Source organism: Aphis gossypii, chromosome 2 (genome assembly GCF_020184175.1).
Source record: "Aphis gossypii isolate Hap1 chromosome 2, ASM2018417v2, whole genome shotgun sequence".
NCBI lineage: Eukaryota > Metazoa > Arthropoda > Insecta > Hemiptera > Aphididae > Aphis > Aphis gossypii.
This window is the reverse complement of record NC_065531.1, coordinates 43,641,338-43,662,684: the sequence shown is the minus strand read 5'-3', so window position 1 is coordinate 43,662,684 and position 21,347 is coordinate 43,641,338. Positions and strand designations below refer to the sequence as shown.

General features: G+C 26.2%; 2 protein-coding genes across 3 annotated transcripts; one reads left to right on the top strand and one right to left on the bottom strand.

Annotated features, from left to right (window-relative positions):
• The first annotated feature begins 3,788 nt into the window (after positions 1-3,788).
• Positions 3,789-10,280, top strand: LOC114127511 (uncharacterized). The gene is made up of 6 exons (XM_050200842.1): positions 3,789-5,003; positions 5,409-5,505; positions 5,669-5,768; positions 6,941-7,066; positions 7,399-7,557; positions 10,196-10,280. The coding sequence occupies exons 1-6, from the start codon at positions 4,256-4,258 to the stop codon at positions 10,259-10,261; spliced, it is 1,296 nt and encodes a 431-aa protein (XP_050056799.1). The 5' UTR covers positions 3,789-4,255; the 3' UTR covers positions 10,262-10,280.
• A 3,727-nt stretch (positions 10,281-14,007) lies between these two features.
• LOC126550334 (uncharacterized) lies at positions 14,008-21,225 on the bottom strand. 2 transcript variants are annotated; one of them, XM_050201674.1, is made up of 7 exons: positions 20,875-21,225; positions 18,652-18,717; positions 18,493-18,570; positions 18,158-18,417; positions 17,948-18,081; positions 17,723-17,884; positions 14,008-16,731 (listed from the first exon to the last, which is right to left on the bottom strand). In XM_050201674.1, the coding sequence occupies exons 1-7, from the start codon at positions 21,129-21,131 to the stop codon at positions 16,351-16,353; spliced, it is 1,338 nt and encodes a 445-aa protein (XP_050057631.1). In that variant the 5' UTR covers positions 21,132-21,225; the 3' UTR covers positions 14,008-16,350. The 2 variants fall into 2 exon arrangements, with proteins under 2 accessions (XP_050057631.1, XP_050057630.1); XM_050201673.1 differs by having other exon boundaries at positions 17,723-18,081.
• Between the last annotated feature and the right edge of the window lie 122 nt (positions 21,226-21,347).

The following is a 21,347-nucleotide window of genomic DNA, read 5'->3' as shown; positions in this document are numbered from 1 at the left end:
TAAATGAATCATAATAAATGTCTTTACATTTAATTGTGATAGTCATCTAAAACACTCATAACTAATAAAATAATATTATTGTTCACATTAAATGGATAATTATGAAAATAAAATATTAATTTACGTAAAATTGACTATAAATTATCAAAATTATTGTCATTACTTATATTATATTATCATTTAATTAATTCAATTCAATTTTATTCAAAAATTAGTACATCATATTTATTTTATTTTAATATACGGTGTGTAAAACAATACCTATAAATATTTATTTTTATATTAAAGGCTTTACTATTCGCATAATAAATAAAATTAACACTATTTTTTTTTCTACACAAAATAAATTTCCTTACTATATTATGTACAGTTTTAGTTTTAAAAATTATTTAAAGATATACAGTCTGTGATTAGTGTTAGCCAAACCCATGTATACTATTTGAGGAATTTATAAATATGTTTTAAGTGTTGTAATATAATTTAAGTATTTGTGAATAGTTCGTTGAATAATTATTTTATGTTAATAATGTATCAACGATTTTACATAGTTGAGACATGAAAAAGAAAGTAATGTATATTATAATATTCTATTATTATTTTTTAAACATTGTAATTTAAATTATTTTGTAGTATTTTTGAAAACGTATTTAAAGACATTATCGATTAGACAAATAAACCGAGATAATAGAATGAAAAAAAAATGAATAGATAGTCTGATCACTTTTAACATTAATTCCTTAAGAACAGAAAAGTTTATTGTTTTCGTATTGTACAAAGTGACATTGAGAATTACCAAAATAAACCAGATATCTGGTTAAAATCTAATTTAGAATATAATAAATACATATTTTTGTTTTCCCATGTGTTAAAAATATTTCATCTGTTCATCATTTTTATTAAATTTATTATTATATACAATTTTATCTTGCATTGTGTTTAAAAAATCATAATTTAAGATTTATTATTAGGTCAATGAGGCAACTATACCGAGACAAAAACAATAGTATTTATTTTACTTATATTATTCTTAGTTAATGTAGTAAGAAGTGTCAATTTGATGATTTACATAAAAATGTCAATGCAAAAAAGTTTAGAATGTAGAATATGAAAACTATAAAATAAAACCGTTAAATTATATTTATTGTATACATTTTTAATTTTTTTAATTTAGTGTTTTTGGCGTGTATGCTCATTGTGAGCAAACCTTTATCTACAATTACATAATATTATCACAGATCATACAATATACGAGGTATAGTGTATAGTATAATATAAATATTTATATTAATTTATCGAAATAAAATAAGGTAGTTACTAGAATAACCTATGTATTTTTCTACAAAAACCCAATTATTTTCTGAAATATTTACATTAACGATCTATGAAATAGTGTATTATCTACCATAAAATTATCACCAATTACACAATGTGTTCCGAGAGGGGAGTGAACGACAATTATGGAAGATATGAAAACCGAACTTTTAAGGTATTCTAGAGTAAAATAATACACAAACCAAAAAATCCATAATAAATATTGAATAATTTGGAGTAATATGAAATTTATTTTAAAAAATTCTAACTTTTGATAAAAAATGTTTCTTTTTTTAATTTTATTATAATAATTTGCATGATTTCTGGTTTAATTGCGTATGTTAGTTGATAGGATAACTAAAACGCTTTAAAATAAAAAAATAAAAATGATGTTAAAATGCTGATAAATTTTGGAGAAACATAAAAGTATTCGTGGTAGGTTTGGTTTTGTTTAAAAGCAGTTAATTTTCCCATAACTTAAAAACTAAAAAAGTTAGACCCCCTCTTCAAAGGATTATTATTCATCATTTTAGGTTTACTTCCGAATGACATTGGCCGATCGTTTCCCCTCGGAACATATTGAGTAGTAATATTATTTTATTGAATTCAGAAATTATTATAACTAAAATGTTAAATTTATTTTAATTATTTGTGAGGAAAAACAGTTAAAAGTTCAATTTTCATTTCAAATAAGTTATTAATTAATGTTGAATATTAAACTGATTAGGTTTAATTATTAAATAAATATAAAATGCATTAACTACAGGATAATATAGTACTTGTTGAAGTTGTAGCCAAAACATCGTTTTATAAATAATACCTATAATCTATATTTAATTTATAGTCTTATAAATAACCGTAACATTTGTATAATCTAATATGTTTTAAAGTCTTGATAGACTATATTATATTCCAATACAGTTATAAAAATGATATATGAGAATATGAGTAGATCTTTGTTCAGTGTTAGCCGAATACACTAATTAAGTCGTTTATTTTATGTATTGTTCAAGTAATAATTATAAGTGTTGAAAGGATATATAAAACACACATCGTATTTATTATGTATATTACCAGGAATTGTGTTGTAAAAAATCATTATTTTGAATTTATTTTTAGACCAATAATACAACTATGTGAGACAAAAACAAAAAAAAATAATAATAATGTTTATTTTAGTTTTATTGTTGTGGTAAGTGATGTCAATGTAAGAGTTAACTTAAAAAGTACATAAAAAATTGAGAAAGCAGAATGTGAAAAATTTAAGACAACCTTTACAATAATTGTAAAAGAAGATATTTGATGAGCTTGTTGAATAATGAGTTCTCCTGAATACTTGTTGCATGGGAAGCACCTATAGATGGTCGAACCGAAATAGTTCCGTTCGGTTTTCGAACTCTTGTGCTTTGATGATTTAGATATTCATCGTCTGTCTATAATTCTGTAGTTATGTGAAATTTACTCCGGTTATAAAATAAAACAAACAACAGGTATTTTATTATATTTTACTTAATCGAAATACGTACCATATATTTTTCAAAAACTAATCAAAAATTCATAATTCCTAGTAAAAATTATATATATATTTATAGTGTATAATAATATAAGTTGCATCTTTGTTATAATATGGGTTTGTACACATGGATTATATATTATTAAAAAACGAAGGTAAAGAAGTATGAAATACTATATGATAGATAGTAAATATTGAATTGCGTGACAACTGACAATGGTTAATATTTCATAACTATACCTAACTATTAAATACATATTACATATATATCAAGGAGATTCCAAAAACTAAATAAACAAATTATAATGTGTTATATCATGTGTTATAACAATTATATATATAAATATAACACAACAAAAATACTTCGTGTAAAAAATCTTAAGTTAGAAAAGTTGTGATATTAAAAAGGAGTTATTTTCTTATTGTCTGAAATTGATAATATTTGATGAAGTACGATAACAATTTATAATTATTTAATACCACACTATATTATTATAATTTGAAGTTGTATTTGTTACATATTGTTCAGATTAAGTGAACAAACTGTTACGACGTCACGTTACCGAAAACACTCGTGAAATCACGTCTCTATTTCCGGAAAATTTACGCATTTATAACTAACGTGACAGCACCTTATCTATTTTTGTAGCCATTTCGTATTTTAATCATTTTTTTAAGATAGAAAAAAATGTTGATTGAAAAAGTCAGGAAACATAATGTTCTATACAACCATAGATCAGTCGACGTTTCTCACACTACCAAGCACTGTTCAAAAACGAATACAACCGACGCGTGTCGAAAATTATACTTAGTCCGGTTGCTTGGCAAGAGCAAAATGGGCGGCCGGCAGCGAACGCAATGGCATGCGGTGTGTACAGCATTAACATTACTAATTTTTTTAAATAAATTGCATTTCGAATAATTACTATGATAATTATATTTTTACATATTCAGGCTATAATTCTCAGATAAACTTGAAATTTTTAAAAATATAATTTTTGTAGTATACTGGTCAACCCGTGTAAAGTTCAAGTCAAACAGTTCATAATTTTAGACTACAGAGAGATCGGACCTTTCCTAAAATTACACAATTTAAATACAAGTAGTTGGTTCTTTCGTGTAACTGCCATCATCGCCACTAGCTCTATTTTTGTTTTTTAATTTTGTGCAGCCACCGCAGCGCTAGATATCGATAAGTAATCAATAACAAAAATACTATAAAATGTTATCCTAGTCTATTTCACACCACCGGCGAACTTCGGCGGTCTTGTGTCAGTATCATTAGTATCATTGAGTTTTGTTTGCACACCACATTTCCAATACCTAAAATAATTCAATTAAATTGACGAATTAAAATACACTCACTGTCAACAGAGAACCGAAAGAAATATATTATAACAATTTATTTTAAATGCGTGTACTTGATATATTATGATGGACGTTAGAGACGAAAATAACTATGTTTTCAACATTTGGTTGGCTAAACGTATAAGTTTATATCAAATTTTGAATACTCAAACTAAAATAATTTACGGAAAAAACGTCTACCATATTGTCATTTCATTCATAGCACTGTATTGTTGTGTCATTTCGATCATGTTCTATGTTAGTGGTGTGTACTATTGGACGAACAACATGACCACAAGCATAGACTATTTTTGGAGAGCGGAAATCGTGATGTTCTTGGTGTACAAGTTGTGGATCATTGTCCATTATTCAAACGATATATGGAACTGTTTGTCGGTGACTTGGTATGGTTTTACATCATCATTCAACTTCCGGAGGAGACATGTACTGGACCGTTGGCGAAAACGTTCAATGAGGTTTTCGACCTTGTTTTTCTTCATGGATTTGTTTTGCCTCATCAGTTACATGGGCATCACACAGGCATTCCGTAATGAAATAACACCGGTGAAAAATCGCGACGGTTCGGTCGGATATTACCGAGAGAATATATTGAATTTGTATATAATTGTATCTGACGAAACGTACAATACATATTATAATACGTTTTTCTTTGCCGAAGCGTTGTTGACCGTCTCTCTAGCAACGTTCTTCCTCTTATTCGATATGGTTTTGGTTACCTTGTGCTTTGCTATTTGCGGTCAGATAGAAATGATTAAATCTGCTTTTGAATCAGTTGGACATAAATCGATTCGCGAACCTCGTTCCCCAATTGGTGAGTACAATCTTTTGATGAAGTACATGTTGAAAGATAGCAAAATAACATCACTTGGTCAAATTTACAAAAATAAAGACAATTAAAATTCATCTCTGATGTTTGGAAATTGCTTTGTTTAAAAATAAAGTATTATACTATACGGTAAAATTATGAACATTCCTTATAATATTTATAGTTGACTATCAAATTAAATGTTGAAATTAACATTTCAAAAGAAATGTTTTCTAACTAAATGTTCAAGATATTTCCTGAGAAAAATATTTTTACAATTTTAAATAGAAACACCGATTTCGATATATCAGTATATTCTATACTGTACGTTACTTGTGCTTTTTAACCAACTGACAAAGTTTTTAATTCGATTCTACTCATACGCTTAACAATTTCTTTATTTACTTGCAGGTCATATCTTAGATGGAAAAAAAAATATATCTAACAAACAGGATTTAATTTATGATGATTTAAAAACAATTATAATGGATCACCAAAAAGTTATGAAGTATGAGTTAATTTTTTATATTTTATTTTCATGAAATCAAAAGTATATTATTTTTTTAAACTTTTTTGTTTTTTTTTTTAGTGGAAATATTAGAATGATTTCTATTTTTATATTAATGATAAATACATTTTTTGATAAAATCTATTTTTTTTTTTTTGTTTAGGAAATATGAAGATTTTTTAGCTCTATTTGGGAAAGCAATGTTGTTACACATTTTTGTTTCATCGCAATCACTCATCTTAATTTGTCTTATTTCTATAATGGTAAAAAAATACTCTTTTCTTAGATTTAATTACAATGATTGTTTAAATTGTACTTGATTCAATATTAGACTTAAATCAATTATTGTTTAGGCGAATGTAATGATCAGATATTAATTGTAATTTTAAATTATATTTTTAAACTCAACATTTTATATTGCATATTCCTGCTTCATTGAATTATTTTTTTTGATACCTCATTACAGTTTTAATAATATAGTCATGTATGTTTTGCTTTAAAAATTTAACTTAACACGATTAATGTATTAATAAAATATGAAAAGTAGTATAACTAACTATAAAAAAAGAATGGTCAAGTGAGTATCTCTCTACTATTACAGTAGGTGTCGTGTAAATCTCGAACATAGAGTAGGTCACTATATTGAATGCTTTAAATTTGAATATAGTGATAAATATCATTGTTTACGAAACACGATTCTGAATCGAGATGATTTATCAGCTTAGTATCTATAATTTTTTGACTGAGTGGTGAATTTTTAACATTAGATATAAATATTAATAATTTTACGAATTTTCAACAACAAAATTAATTTTAAATTTTTGTGATTTTGACAAATATTTGAATCTTTAATATGCTTATAAAAAAATTGTGATAAACGGTTTTGGATTTTTTTAAACTGTAATAAAAAAAATAACTTATATGAAATCAGGTATAAAATGTTCAAATTTTTTGGCATCCAAATTTGCTTTTTAACATTTCCAAATTTTAGTGTTTGATAAGTAGCACCAAAAAATCAGAATATTTTAAAAATGTAATCGAGCATAAGTAACAGTAATATAAAAATTTGGTGAAAATGTAAAGTATGGGTCTTTACAGTATTTTTTTTTTTAGGTTCAATAATTTAAAAAAATTGATTTGTCAAAAACTTATTTGCGTAAAAATTTCTGTTTTTCCAAAACATTTTTGGTGGTTTTTTTTTTAAACTGCTGGAAACTTCTTACATTCGATCTTTTCTACATGCACCAATAAGGAAATTAAATTTGAAACCAAAAACCATCACTGAATTTTTAAATTGAAGCATTATTTCAACAATTAATGGTATACACAGACACAAATAAAAAAAATACACATCATTGTAATTATTACAATATTTTCATCGCTCAGTTCGGAGATTAATTAAATAATTATTTTACATGTATATAATTTTTTTTAGATGTTATCTGGCGTGGATAATTTTATATCTTCGGATCTTACAACAGTAAAAATGTTATGCCTAATCCCTTCGTTCTCCTTTCAGATATTTATGGTGTGTTATTTATTTGGAAATTTACACAATCAAGTAATGTTCAATGCATTATTAGTTTTAATAATATAAATTAGTTCATCGATCAGACTAGTACTTCTCATGAGCTTTTATGGAATTGAATATAATACATTTTCATTCAAATGTATCGAACTTGAGAAATAAAATAAATATAATTTTGATGTATGTAGCCAATATACATAATAATAATATAATATGTAATTTTTATTGATTCTGCTCGTTTGAAAACAACTACAAATACACTATACATTGTAGAAAATAATTAGCATCGGTGACAAATTAAATCACAGGTTTAAAAGTTTATAATACATAATATTCTTTGTATTTTTATTTTTGATTGATTAAAGAAAGATTCAGTAATATTTTCATTGTACAGCAGTAATTGGACGGAAATGGATATGAAGTGTAAAAAACTGATATTATTAACAATGCAAATGAATAATGCTAACTATAAAAAGTTAAGATTCACTAGAACAAAAATTGTAAACTTGGAAATGTTTTTTAAGGTAAGTACTAATAAAGTTATTATTTTACAAAAGGTATAATATTCCAATTTAAAGCAATCATAGGATAGTGTAACAAATTTAACAAAAAGTTAACACAATTTCAATATTATGGGATTATCTGTTTAAAGTTTTAAATTTCCATATCTAATTATTTAACATTAGTTTTTAGGTAGGTAATATAAAATCTACTTTTCGATGTAGTCGTGCGAACATTTTAATTACCTCGTCAGTATCAATGCCATAATTGCTATAAATATTCATCAGCGTTAATCCTATTCAGGTGGTTTGTTCAATATTCTATCTTAAATACGTTTTCAGGCTCCTTAATATTGAAAAAGAACGCTTTGCAGCAATATTATTTACGGACAAAGTAGATAACATAGTTAAAAGGTACTTAATATGTGGTTAGAAATCCTTAGACGTCTAACTTATGGTAGTTAATGAAGATTTTGGGGGATCATCATCAGGATATACATTTCGAAACTGTGTTACCATATTTTAATATCAACGTCTAATTTCATTACGATAGATTTTTTTTTTTTTTGTTTTCCATTATTTTTATAAAAACGTCGGCCTATATATTGGATAATTTATGATATTTATTTTTGAATAATAATTAAAACGTTCGATAGTGTCTGTCAGTTTTGTAAAAGGTAATTTGTTAGGAGTAACATATGTACGCACTTGTATAATATTATATAAAGTTGAATTTATAAAACTAGTATTCTGCAAAACAATTTCGTTAATTATAATAATTTGTTGTGAATAGAAAATTAAAGCATAATTTATAGTATCTACAGTGTTTCAGTCGTATTCTATTTAAATATTTATTTAATATAACATGATAATTAATTGTTTTTATGGAAAATCATTACAATTTGCCTAGTTCTTTAATATCTAATTTTTTCAAATTCTTAACTCAAAATATTTAAAAAATAAACATTATCACTTTTGCAGTAGCTTTAATTTTGTTCTTATTTGATATTGATAATTATAATACAATTTTATGAGAAACTAAATTAAAATAGAATATAACTTAAGGGGCTATGTTATGCAGGCATTCATGTTGAAGGTGGTTTGTGGAGGTGATCAGATGTTGAGTTGTTAGTGCATTGAGCCTATTGACTTGTGGATGGATTTGAAGAAGTCCATCACAGCTAAAAGTTTACTTAAAAATTACATCAAAGCTGAGACTGCATAATGTGAAAAAAACATAGAACAACCAATACAAATTTGAAATATATATTTGATGAGTTTTAGTTGTATATAGCAATGATTTATTCCAAATAGTATGGAAAACACTTATCTATCCGGCGAATCTTGAAATCGTCTACTTGGGTTTTCGAATCCCTGCGCTTTAATGATTTAGTTTCTTATCGTTCCGCAACTCTAATTCTATCAATAATTATTATTATCAAAAAAAAAAAAAAATACACAACAGCTACCTATTTTATTATATTTTACTTAATCAAAATACCGTACATGATATATTTTTTATAAACCTAATCAAAAATTTATAATTCCTAGTAAACATTAAAAAATTATATAGTTTCAATACTGTATTATTATAGAAGTTACATTTTTGTAATAATATCATGGGTTTATAGATAAGTGTATGAATGGTATAGTACTGAAATTCAAAGGTTAAGAAGTATGAAATATTATATTATGATTTATGATAAACGGTAAGTATTGAATTGCCTGACAACTGACATTGATTAATATTTCATGACTTAAACTATTATATATATATTTATATCGAAGAGTTTTCAATAACAAAATATAATATGTTATCCTAGTCTATTTCACACGGCTGGTGAACTTCGACGGTTTTGTGCGCTGATGTCCATATTTTTAAAGTTTTGTTTGACCGACCGAAAGATAAATATTGCTATATATTGTACATAAGTATATTTGTTATTATGATGGACGTTTGGGACGAAAATAACTTTGTTTTCAACATTCAGTGGGCCAAATTTCTACCTAAGCTTATGTGCGATTTTGAATAATGAAACTAAAAGAATTTACGGTTGAAAGGTCTACCACATTTTCATTGCATTCATTGCACTGTACTTGTAATTTTGTTCTTGTTTAATGTTGACGTTGTGTATTATTAGACAAACAACAATTTTATTGACCTAGACAATTTTGGAATATAGAGACCATGTTGTTTATAATTTGCAAGGTGTGGATCATTATCCACAACTCAAACTATATAGAAAACTGTCTATCGATCACTTGTTGCAATTTTAAATTATTCAGTTTCCTAAGGCGGCATGTACTAGATCGCTTTTTGAGGTCGTTCGGTGTGGTACACGTTATCCGACTGCCATTATCGCCACTACTTTTTAGTTTAATACAATCACTAAAAATGTCAGTTGTAATATTAAATTTATTGAAATTCAAGTGCGCGTAGACGCGTAGTATTTGTGAATAAATTGTCTTACCATCATGCCTTAAATCATTACAAAGTGTTGACAATAATGAGAGTTTTGATGCTTTGGATAATGTATTTACTTAAAAAAATAATGTGCTCATTTTCAATATTAATGTTTCAAATATTTATGATGTATTGATGTGTTATTTATTTAACAAATTACACAAACAAGTAATTTGAATTGCATTATATTTTTTACAGACAGTGGGTGATTGCTATACAATTTTATCAGTATTGGTAAATTATATGAAAAGCAAATATGAATGATTTAAGATCCATAGCAGAGAGATGAATGTATTTTTTGTGTTATTATGTATACATGAAAAGTAGTCAATAAAATTATTATCAATAGAATATTCATAAAGCATTTTATTTTTAAAACTAAAATTGTATAGTATGGTATATTCAATAATCTCTCATAAGTTGTTCATATATCTTAATACATTTATATATATATATATAGAATATAAATAAGAAGTTTGATTTGTTTGTACTTAATAAACTTTGTCACTTTTAGTTTAATAATTTACCTATTAAGGCATTAATGTAACTTAACTTAGACATAGAAAATACTATGACGTATATTTTAATATTAATTGTTAAATATTGTAGTAGGTAGCGTGGATTTACCAGATAAATGAAACAACAAAACTATATTACAGTTGAATGTGAATAAAAATATGAAAACTATTTAACACCAATGAAAATAAATAGAAATTGTCTCATCATTCGCGGTTTAAAGATACAACACATCATTTTTCGAATATTATTCTATTATTTCTAGTCATTCTACACGTCATACTCCTTAGCATTATAATTTTTAATATATTAAATTTAAATATTATATTAAAATAATGGAAGATAATTTATATAATACTTTCAACAAAAAATATAAATTAATACATTGTATATTTGTATGCTTTTCATATTTGACTACTTACTTTTAATCTGATTCTAGTATATAAATTAAAAATGAACTATTTTAAAACTTAAATACCTCAAAATTTAAAATGTCTTTAATTACCATAATGTGCAAGAAAAAACTTACATTTTTATCAGTGGTTATAGTAAATCATGTATATATTGTAGTAGTGTGGATTTTTCAGTAAGCACATATAAAGATAAATGATATAACCAAACTAAGACAGTAGCTAAATTTGAATAAAAATTTGATGATTATAAATACTAATAAAATGGAAATTCAATTTAGTTTTAATCCAATTCTACTTAGAATATAAATTCAAAATTACCATTTTTTAACTTAAATACTTCTGAAATGTCTTTAAGTTACCCTAAATAAAAATGTTATCACTAGTAGTAGTACATCGTATGTTTGTTGTAATATTCATGGTTTTTAAGTTACAATTTAACAATATCATGTGTAAATATTGCAATACTATGATTTAATGTTTAAAATATTACTATCTAACAATGCAGTTATACGATTTATGAAAGGTGGAAAAAAAGTATAATTATTATTTTTAAAGTAAACAGGAAAGTGTAAGGAAATTTAAAGAGGTATTTTGAATATTATACATAATACATTATTACTGATAAATCGATCACGGAAGTTTGCAAAGTTGGGCCACAAAACCAAACTCCATTGCGTTTGTTAAAAAAATATGGTCAGTATAGTAACTCGCAATGTAGTTAATATGTCAGTGATTAATAACAATATTCGTCTTCTCACACAAAACAAAATTGTATGGTATTAACACGGCTTTCTACATAGGCAATTTGCCTACATTATTGTCGTGGTAACTTTTTGCAGTATCTCATTATAAGAAAATTAATATAAATTAATCCAACACAAAATTACAACGAACATAAAGATACCATATTGTGTGTTTGACTACCGTGTGACAAACGTTCAATGTAATCAGAAGCAAATAAACATCGTTTACAACTTTTTTGTTTACCGATTTATAGCAAGTTTTTTACCCTTACAATATAAATGTTACATTATGGGCAGTCTTTTGTTTTATGCTGTTCAACGCATTTTACACACATGTATTTCTATGATTTTTTTTAGCAGTGATTTCAAGAATGCCCAAAAGATTGAAAGTTTTTATACTGAGGTACATATTTTTTATTTTGTTGTGGTACATTTTAATTTTATCATAGCGTAAATTGTAAAAGATGTTAGCACATAAAAAAAAAATATATTTATATATATTAAAAAAACATAGTTAAATATTAAGCAACCATAGGAAGTGTCACCACTGGATGGCTCCTTCCATTACAACAATATTACTTCCAATTGTACTTTTATCCGATACTCTTATTGTATTAATGATACAGATGGTATATTAATAGTAAAAATAAAAATAAAAGATTCTTGAGTTTTAAGGTAATATTAAAAAACAACCGAACTTCGATCAGACTAGTACTTCTCATGAGCTTTTATGGAATTGAATATAATACATTTTCATTCAAATGTATCGAACCTGAGAAATAAAATAAATATAATTTTGATGTATGTAGCCAATTATTATAATAATAATATAATATGTAATTTTTATTGATTCTGCTCGTTTGAAAACAACTACAAATACACTATACATTGTAGAAAATAATTAGCATCGGTGACAAATTTAATCACAGGTTTAAAAGTTTATAATACATAATATTCTTTGTATTTTTATTTTTGATTGATTAAAGAAAGATTCAGTAATATTTTCATTGTACAGCAGTAATTGGACGGAAATGGATATGAAGTGTAAAAAACTGATATTATTAACAATGCAAATGAATAATGCTAACTATAAAAAGTTAAGATTCACTAGAACAAAAATTGTAAACTTGGAAATGTTTTTTAAGGTAAGTACTAATAAAGTTATTATTTTACAAAAGGTATAATATTCCAATTTAAAGCAATCATAGGATAGTGTAAGGTGTAACAAATTTAACAAAAAGTTAACACAATTTCAATATTATGGGATTATCTGTTTAAAGTTTTAAATTTCCATATCTAATTATTTAACATTAGTTTTTAGGTAGGTAATATAAAATCTACTTTTCGATGTAGTAGTGCGAACATTTTAATTACCTCGTCAGTATCAATGCCATAATTGCTATAAATATTCATCAGCGTTAATCCTATTCAGGCGGTTTGTTCAATATTCTATCTTAAATATGTTTTCAATCTCCTTAATATTGAAAACGAACGCTTTGCAGCAATATTATTTACGGGCAAAGTAGATAACATAGTTAAAAGGTACTTAATATGTGGTTAGAAATAATTAGACGTCTAACTTATGGTAGTTAATGAAGATTTTGGGGGACCATCATCAGGATATACATTTCGAAACTGTGTTACCATATTTTAATATCAACGTCAAATGTATCAAAATTATACAATACACCTTTTTAACACAGAACACATTATTTCAATGTTTATTTGTGTAGTATTTTGAGTTAAGCACATAGAAATTAAAGATTTTAACGTTGACATTAAACGATGATGTTTAGAAAAATATTCTCTAATTGAAGAATAAAATTATTCAATGATGACAACAAAAATAATACGTATATAATATAATCGAGTGACGTATTATCACGATACGTTTGTCGACCTACTACTCTGGGCACCGTAATGATGAGGTAGGCATAATATCATCTTTAAATATTGCTTTTTTGTAATCAGAAAAAATATTTTTAAAACTCTTATCTGAGTTATTCCTCTTTTTAATTATAATTGTATGTACGTCATCAATTTGCACGTCATAACATTAAGACAAATTGATATTATTTTTTGTAATTATATGCATATGAATAAGGTTACATAAGACATGTTTTCAATCACGTGTAAAGAAATTACAAAATTTGAAGCACCAATGGCATTAGATAATTGAAATGGAGCTTTTGATATTTCTTTATTCAAATTCCTTTTCAATTGTTTTAAAGCATAGTGAATGGTCAAAAACAAATCATTGAAATAAGTTAGTATTTCATGACGTTCAATTCAAATGGTTTTACACATTTGTAATTTGTATTAAGAATAACTTAAGAAGATTAGGAATATATTTTTTAATATTTTAAATTAAAATACATTGTAAAGAAGCTCAAAAAGATGTAGCGACTGAGGAAATTGTCAAAACAAAATCAAGTTCAATCAAAAGCAACGAGCATTTAATGCTCAATTTTTAAATATTAAATGCATAACCTCCAAAGGTATATTATATATTAAAAAAACATAGTTAAATATTAAGTAACCATAGGATAAGTGTCACCACTGGATGGCTCCTTCCATTACAACAATATTACTTCCAACTGTACTTTTATCTTATACTCTTATTATATTAATGATACAGATAGTATACTAATAGTAAAAATAAAAATAAAAGATTCTTAAGTTTTAAGGTAATATTAAAAAACAACCTAACTTATAGATATGAGGTTTATTTTATTTTATTCAATACATAATGTCGTTTTATACGTAAAGTTCAGTTTTGAAAATACATCAGAAAAATGATAACCTAAAAAAGTAATGACAGTCAGTCATGTTTGGCTAGATACGTTTTTTTTTTTTTGTCCAAAATCAAACACGACTTAATGAATTAAGCAGTTATATAAAGACCAAGAAAATTTCACTCCGGAAGTATATAAAAACATTTCGATATCAATTGCAAATATTCAATGCGTAACAAAACTCAATCCCAATGTGACTGTACTTGAAAAGGTATCAAATGGAGCTTTTTCCTAGAACAGAATAAAAATACTTCGATAGCAACTATCTGAACTATCTAACTATTTAGCTTTTAAGAAAAATCCATTTTATATTATTAGCTTTAGTGTTATAGTGAATTTATCCATTATTAAACTGAAAGGTTAGAATATTATCTATGACATCTCATAATATTTTAGTAATATTATATAATTTCAAAGTGAGTTATTTTCATTTAAATAAGGTGATAGTTTAGTCGCTGTAGACAACAACCGAAGAAGCGTGTGTGCAGGAAGAACTAGAAGTTGAAAGTGATCGTTTAGCCGTTAGAGAGGAAAAACCGAAACGCCGATCACTATGTAAGCGCATAAAAAGATTTTTAGGTGTTGTTATTAAATATTTAATTTAGTTTTTTTAATGAACTAACCAATGAAATACTTTGGCGACCGTGTGATCATAGAATACATTATTTTAACAGTAATCAGCTTATATAATTGGTAAATTTTTGTTTTGTGAATCAGAGGCGTAAAGTTTATCATAATATAATAGGCAATTTTTTTTTTTCATGGTTTGCTTGTTATATTATAATAAACTTTACACCTCTGATTCATAAAACAAAAATATACTAATTATATAAGCTGATTATTGTTAAAATAATGTATTCTATGCACATGGTCGGCAAAGTATTTCATTGGTTCGTCCATTAAAAAAATTAAATTAAATATTTAACAACGCGAAAAGCTTAAACTATGCTCCATAACAAAACATGCACCTAAAAAATCTTTTTTGCGCTTACATAGTAATCGGCGTTTCGGTTTTTCCTTTCTGACGGCTAAACGATCACTTTCAACTTCTAGTTCTTCCTGCACACACGCTTCTTGTTGTCTACAGCGACTAAACTATCACCTTATTTAAATGAACCTAACTCACTTTGAAATTATATAATATTACTAAAATATTATAAGATGTCATAGATAATATTCTAACCTTTCAGTTTAATAATGGATAAATTCACTATAACACTAAAGCTAATAATATAAAATGGATTTTTCTTAAAAGCTAAATAGTTAGATAGTTCAGATAGTTGCTATCGAAGTATTTTTATTCTGTTCTAGGAAAAAGCTCCATTTGATACCTTTTCAAGTACAGTCACATTGGGATTGAGTTTTGTTACGCATTGAATATTTGCAATTGATATCGAAATGTTTTTATATACTTCCGGAGTGAAATTTTCTTGGTCTTTATATAACTGCTTAATTCATTAAGTCGTGTTTAATTTTGGACAAAAAAAAAAAACGTATCTAGCCAAACATGACTGACTGTCATTACTTTTGGAGGTTATCATTTTTCTGATGTATTTTCAAAACTGAACTTTACGTATAAAACGACATTATGTATATTGAATAAAATAAAATAAACCTCATATCTATAAGTTAGGTTGTTTTTTAATATTACCTTAAAACTTAAGAATCTTTTATTTTTATTTTTACTATTAGTATACTATCTGTATCATTAATATAATAAGAGTATAGGATAAAAGTACAGTTGGAAGTAATATTGTTGTAATGGAAGGAGCCATCCAGTGGTGACACTTATCCTATGGTTACTTAATATTTAACTATGTTTTTTTAATATATAATATACCTTTGGAGGTTATGCATTTAATATTTAAAAATTGAGCATTAAATATTTAATAATTGAGCATTAAATACTCGTTGTTTTTAATTGAATTTGATTTTGTTTTAACTTGATTTCTTCCCCAGAATGGAATTAGCCATCTCCAGAAACTCTTTTTTTGACTCCGTTCGTCCAAAACATTTTCCAGTTCATTTGCATCAATATCGATGACTGTTTCGTGTTTAATATCCTCGTTTACTGCCGAAATATCTTTGTTTTCTTCTAAGGCGGAATTTTCTCCACCCAGAGCTACTTCATTTGATTTGATTTGTTGTACATCGAGTCCTGTTTCGTGTTTAGTATCCTCGTTTACTGCCGAAATATCTTTGTTTTCTTCTAAGGTGAAATTTTCTTCACCCAGAGCTACTCTATTTGATTCGATTTGTTGTACATCCTTTAAGTAATATTATGATTGAATTATTTTCAGGTTACGCAAATTTATTAGAATTATGATCTGCATAATTAATCTTTTTTTGGAAGGGGATCCCCCAATCTTATTTCTGTTACATAACACAAATATACAGTGAGTTCCTCTTAGTATGATAACATTGGTTTAGGTTACTTTGATTCTATTGACCGGTTAATACCGCAAAACATTTTTTTTTTTTTTTTAATGATTCAATCATATTTATATGGACAAAATATCAATTTATATATTTTATATTATTTTGTTTAAGATAAAATAATAAAATAAATACATCGAAAATAAAGTTAAGAAACTATCTATTCTCGATTGTGTACTTAAGAATCTACTAATTTTATTTTCATATTAGCCTGAAATCAAAATCCATGTACATTAATATACGTATAATTTTAGTTATTTAAAATTTAATCTATAATGTGTATACAATGCACGTTGCACATCGTATATAATTAATATAATCCTATAATAAAACAACAATCAGTTTTAAAAACAATAAAAACAAATATAACGTTCATAAAAGTGATTCAATTATCTAATACTTTGTGATTCTGATCTAATAAAAGGTTAATTTAACATTAGTAACATAAGGTTTGGTTTGAGATTTTTATTTTTGATTCCAATAAATAGTTGATTCTATAAACCAGTGATACAATAAACAGAACTCACTATATATTATATTATTTTTGTACAATTATTATACAAAACAATAATAAATATTATTTTGTATCACACTTTGAACACGTTGAGTATTGTATCGTGAAAACCTATAATCATAAATTTACTGATCAACTTTAGACATACATTTTATGTTCAAAAACCCCTAAAACGTGTATACATTAGACAAGTTACAGGGATCCTGCAGGCTATTCAAATCTAATTATTTGTACGATTATTCTATTTGTAAATATGAGTATGTTCTATTATGCTCATATTATTATAATTGTATGGATCATAGGTGTACCTGCAATATGTTAACAGCTAAGCTGGTACTTGGATCTTGGTACGTCTGCAGAAATGACTTATGTTGTTGTTTTTCTGAATTTTGCAATTCATCTCCTTTATTTTCTTCTATTTCATGCACGCTTTTTGGTGCAACGATTTCACTCAATATACCTTCCACCAGCTCTTTTATTTCATCCTTCGCTAAATCATGCACTACTTCGCCGACAGGCAATATACCTTCCACCTCTTTTATTTCATCCTTCGCTAAATCATGCACTACTTCGCCGACAGGTGATAATAATGACTGATATGTATTGGATGACATTGAAGGTATATCGATGCAAGTCGAAAGTTCAGACAGTTGTGCATATCCAATACCTTTTAATATAGTTTTATTTTATTTTATTTAAATAGGGCTGTTATAATAATTGTTTTCTTTATTGAATAATCTTACCTATAGCTTTTGTAGAATTGACTACTGCTTTATTTATTGGAATGCATTCAATGTTCTTAGTATTTTCAGAAGATATTTGTTTTTCGATACCGCACATTTTACAATGAAAATAGAATATTGAGAAGTATCCATTTATTTCTTCTCTTTTAAAAATCATATCTGAAAATGAACATCCAAGTCCACCGCTATGACGAATATTTTGAATTTCGTTGAAAACATGACCTATGTCAACTATTCTACGACCATTCAAAATATTCACGCTACAAAATAATTAAGAAAATATAGATTTACTTGTATTAGAAATAGGTAAAATAATTGTTTAGATATAATCATACTTCAAAGATGTTGTACTGGACAGTTCATTTAATGTAATTGAACGATGGTCATTAATGTTCGATTTAATGTCAGTGCATCTGCAATAGAAAATATAATAAAAAAATATTAAAATCGTATAACGTATAAGAAGTAAACATATTATTTAAGTATAATCATACTTGAGATATGTTGTACTAGGTAGTTCATTAGTTAAACCATGGTTAGTAATGTCCGATTCTATGTCACTATACAATAGAAAAAAAAAAATAGTAAAATTGTATTACATATGATTATTATCTCTATATATAAAAATGAATCCCTATTTCCCTTGGTCACGGCATCACGTGCGAACGGCTTGGCCGATTTCGCTAATTTTTTTTTTTTTTGTTGTATTTGTAATTGTCAGGAGAAGGTTTTTATGAAAGAAAAAATTAAAAAAGTTGCGGGGTTAAAGGAATATAACGTGGTGGTGATGAAAATAGATTGACCCAAAAAATAAACTTAATAATAATAATAATATAAAAAAAACTAAAAAAAAAAAAAAAAAAAAAAAATGTATAAGCAAAATAAAAAATTAATGTTTAAATAAATAAAAAATAAATAAATTAATAGTGTATTAATGTCTGAATCTGAACATTGGTTTGTCCACGGTACATTTATATTCATACAAATATACACTACTAACTGACCCCGTGCACTTCGTTGCCCGTTAAAAATGCCAATGCTATAATATGATTCACTAAGACATTTTCATTGACCATTTTTATTCTCAAAAAACTTGTTCAAGCACCACTTTAAAGTGCGAATTTTGTAAAATGCTTTTTTATTGCACACTAAATTTATGGTACGATTTTATGAATTTACCGTGTAAATTGAAAGCATCGATCTATCATTGCTCAGACTCTACGTTTATCAGTCAGTGAGTTAGTCAAGTAATAATATTATAGTCATTCTGCTTGGTGTTGCCCGTGAGACTCTTATGATTATGCGAGCAGTATATTATCATGCAGGCAATCTACCCGTGGTGGATTGCGGACCCCGCGAGATGTATACCTACGTAAGTTTATTATATCTAACCCATTAAGTTTTAAAATCATATCAATTTTTTTTTTTACTACAGTGGATAAAATACAATAATGTGCCATCTCGTGGTTTTCATATTGTTATGTTAGTCTATTGCTGTGATTTTGAGATTTACTGTGAACATTGACTTATTTTGCTAATTTTTATTTTTGTTGTTAGGTATGGTTTTGACAAAATATAACAACAGGTCTACAACTATTATATTCAATCATAACCAACAGGGATCTTAATATAGTTTATTTTCTTGTTGGACAGTGACGTCATTACACTACATAGTACATATCATTACATTTACATAAGCGTCTTCTCCTGCGACCAATAGGAGCGAATCATCAGTGAAAAATGTTACAAAAACGGAGAAAATAAATAATAATAAAAAATTGTTACTATGGTTACCGAAAATAAAATAATAATAATTAAAGTCTACGTAACAACAGACCATTATTTATAATAATTCATAACTCTTTTGCTTATTAAGTAAGAGAATCGATCAAATGCCATAAACCTTTCCGCGATGAGCTCTTCAATTAAAAAAAAATCATTAAGATCGGTTCAGTAGTTTCCAAGAACATATCACTCAAAGGTTTTCATTTTCACATTTATATATTAGATTTACGTATTTAAGTATAATACTGTAGTACCAGTAGGTTTTGCATTATGTTCAGATTTAGATATTAACTCTAATTTCATTCGATTCGTACCACAAATTTAGTGTGCAATAAGAAAGCATTTTACAAAATTCGCATTTTAAAGTGTTGCTTGCACAAGTTTTTGAGAATCAAATTGGTCAATGAACATGTCTAAGTTTTGAACACCGTTAAACTGAATATTAAATAACAAATTAATCATAATTGGTATTTTCAATGGGAAACAAAGTGAACGGGGTCAGCTAGTATATTATACATAATATACTATACACATTTAACTGCCGCTAGAAACCAGAGCAGCATGTATCGGCAGTTATAAAATTTATTTTTGCGTAAAAAATTAGTTTTTAGATTTAAAAATATGGCTTACTGAATGATTTTAAATCAAAAACCCTTTCATAAAAGTCGTAGAGAACAATATTTTGGAGGCAATGACTTTTCGGTTTTTAATATATCCACTATCCAGTACTTAGCAAACAATGAACAACGCAAAAACCTATTTTATTAATTATTATAAATGTGTGTAACTTTTTAACTAAGTATAAATTTAAAAAAAGACTATGTCATCGTCTCTAAAATATTGTTACCTACAAATTGTATTATGAGATGTTTTGCTATAAAACCGACCAGTAAGCTGTATTATTATTAAAACACATGAACATATTTTTTTACCATTGGTGCAGCGTTGTCTTCTTAACGATTTCATTATTGTTAATTATTTCGATAGTTGATTTCATGAGTTCTAATTCTTCTTCACGTTTTAATTTCATTTCTAGAATTTCCTTATAACAATTGCGATGGCATACTTTACGACAGTCCTTACATTTGTATACTGCCTTGAAGATGTTTGATTTCTTACAGTATATACATTTTCGATATCGATATGGAAAAGGCGTCGGTGGTTCGATGAAATCGTGAATTAAATTCATTTTTCAGTATTAAATGAAATATTATAATAATCACGAGCTCTATATGTAAAATCAATCAATGACTAATGACAGACAAATTACAAATAATATAAATATCAACCGAATGTTTGAATAACACGCGTTACTAATAGCATCACGCAATTAACTTAATCAATTGTTTTTAATTCAAACCATGTATTATTACGTATTTATTAAATAAAAATGTTTTCGGGTTGA

Coding starts and splice junctions, on each gene's coding strand:
- LOC114127511 (XM_050200842.1), top strand. CDS start 4,256: ATGATGGACGTTAGAGACGAAAATAACTATGTTTTCAACATTTGGTTG. Junction 5,004..5,408: donor CGAACCTCGTTCCCCAATTG/GTGAGTACAATC, acceptor ATTTACTTGCAG/GTCATATCTTAGATGGAAAA. Junction 7,558..10,195: donor ACTTGGAAATGTTTTTTAAG/GTAAGTACTAAT, acceptor TATTTTTTACAG/ACAGTGGGTGATTGCTATAC.
- LOC126550334 (XM_050201673.1), bottom strand. CDS start 21,131: ATGAATTTAATTCACGATTTCATCGAACCACCGACGCCTTTTCCATAT. Junction 18,571..18,651: donor CCTAGTACAACATATCTCAA/GTATGATTATAC, acceptor TTTCTATTGCAG/ATGCACTGACATTAAATCGA. Junction 18,418..18,492: donor TCCAGTACAACATCTTTGAA/GTATGATTATAT, acceptor ATTATTTTGTAG/CGTGAATATTTTGAATGGTC.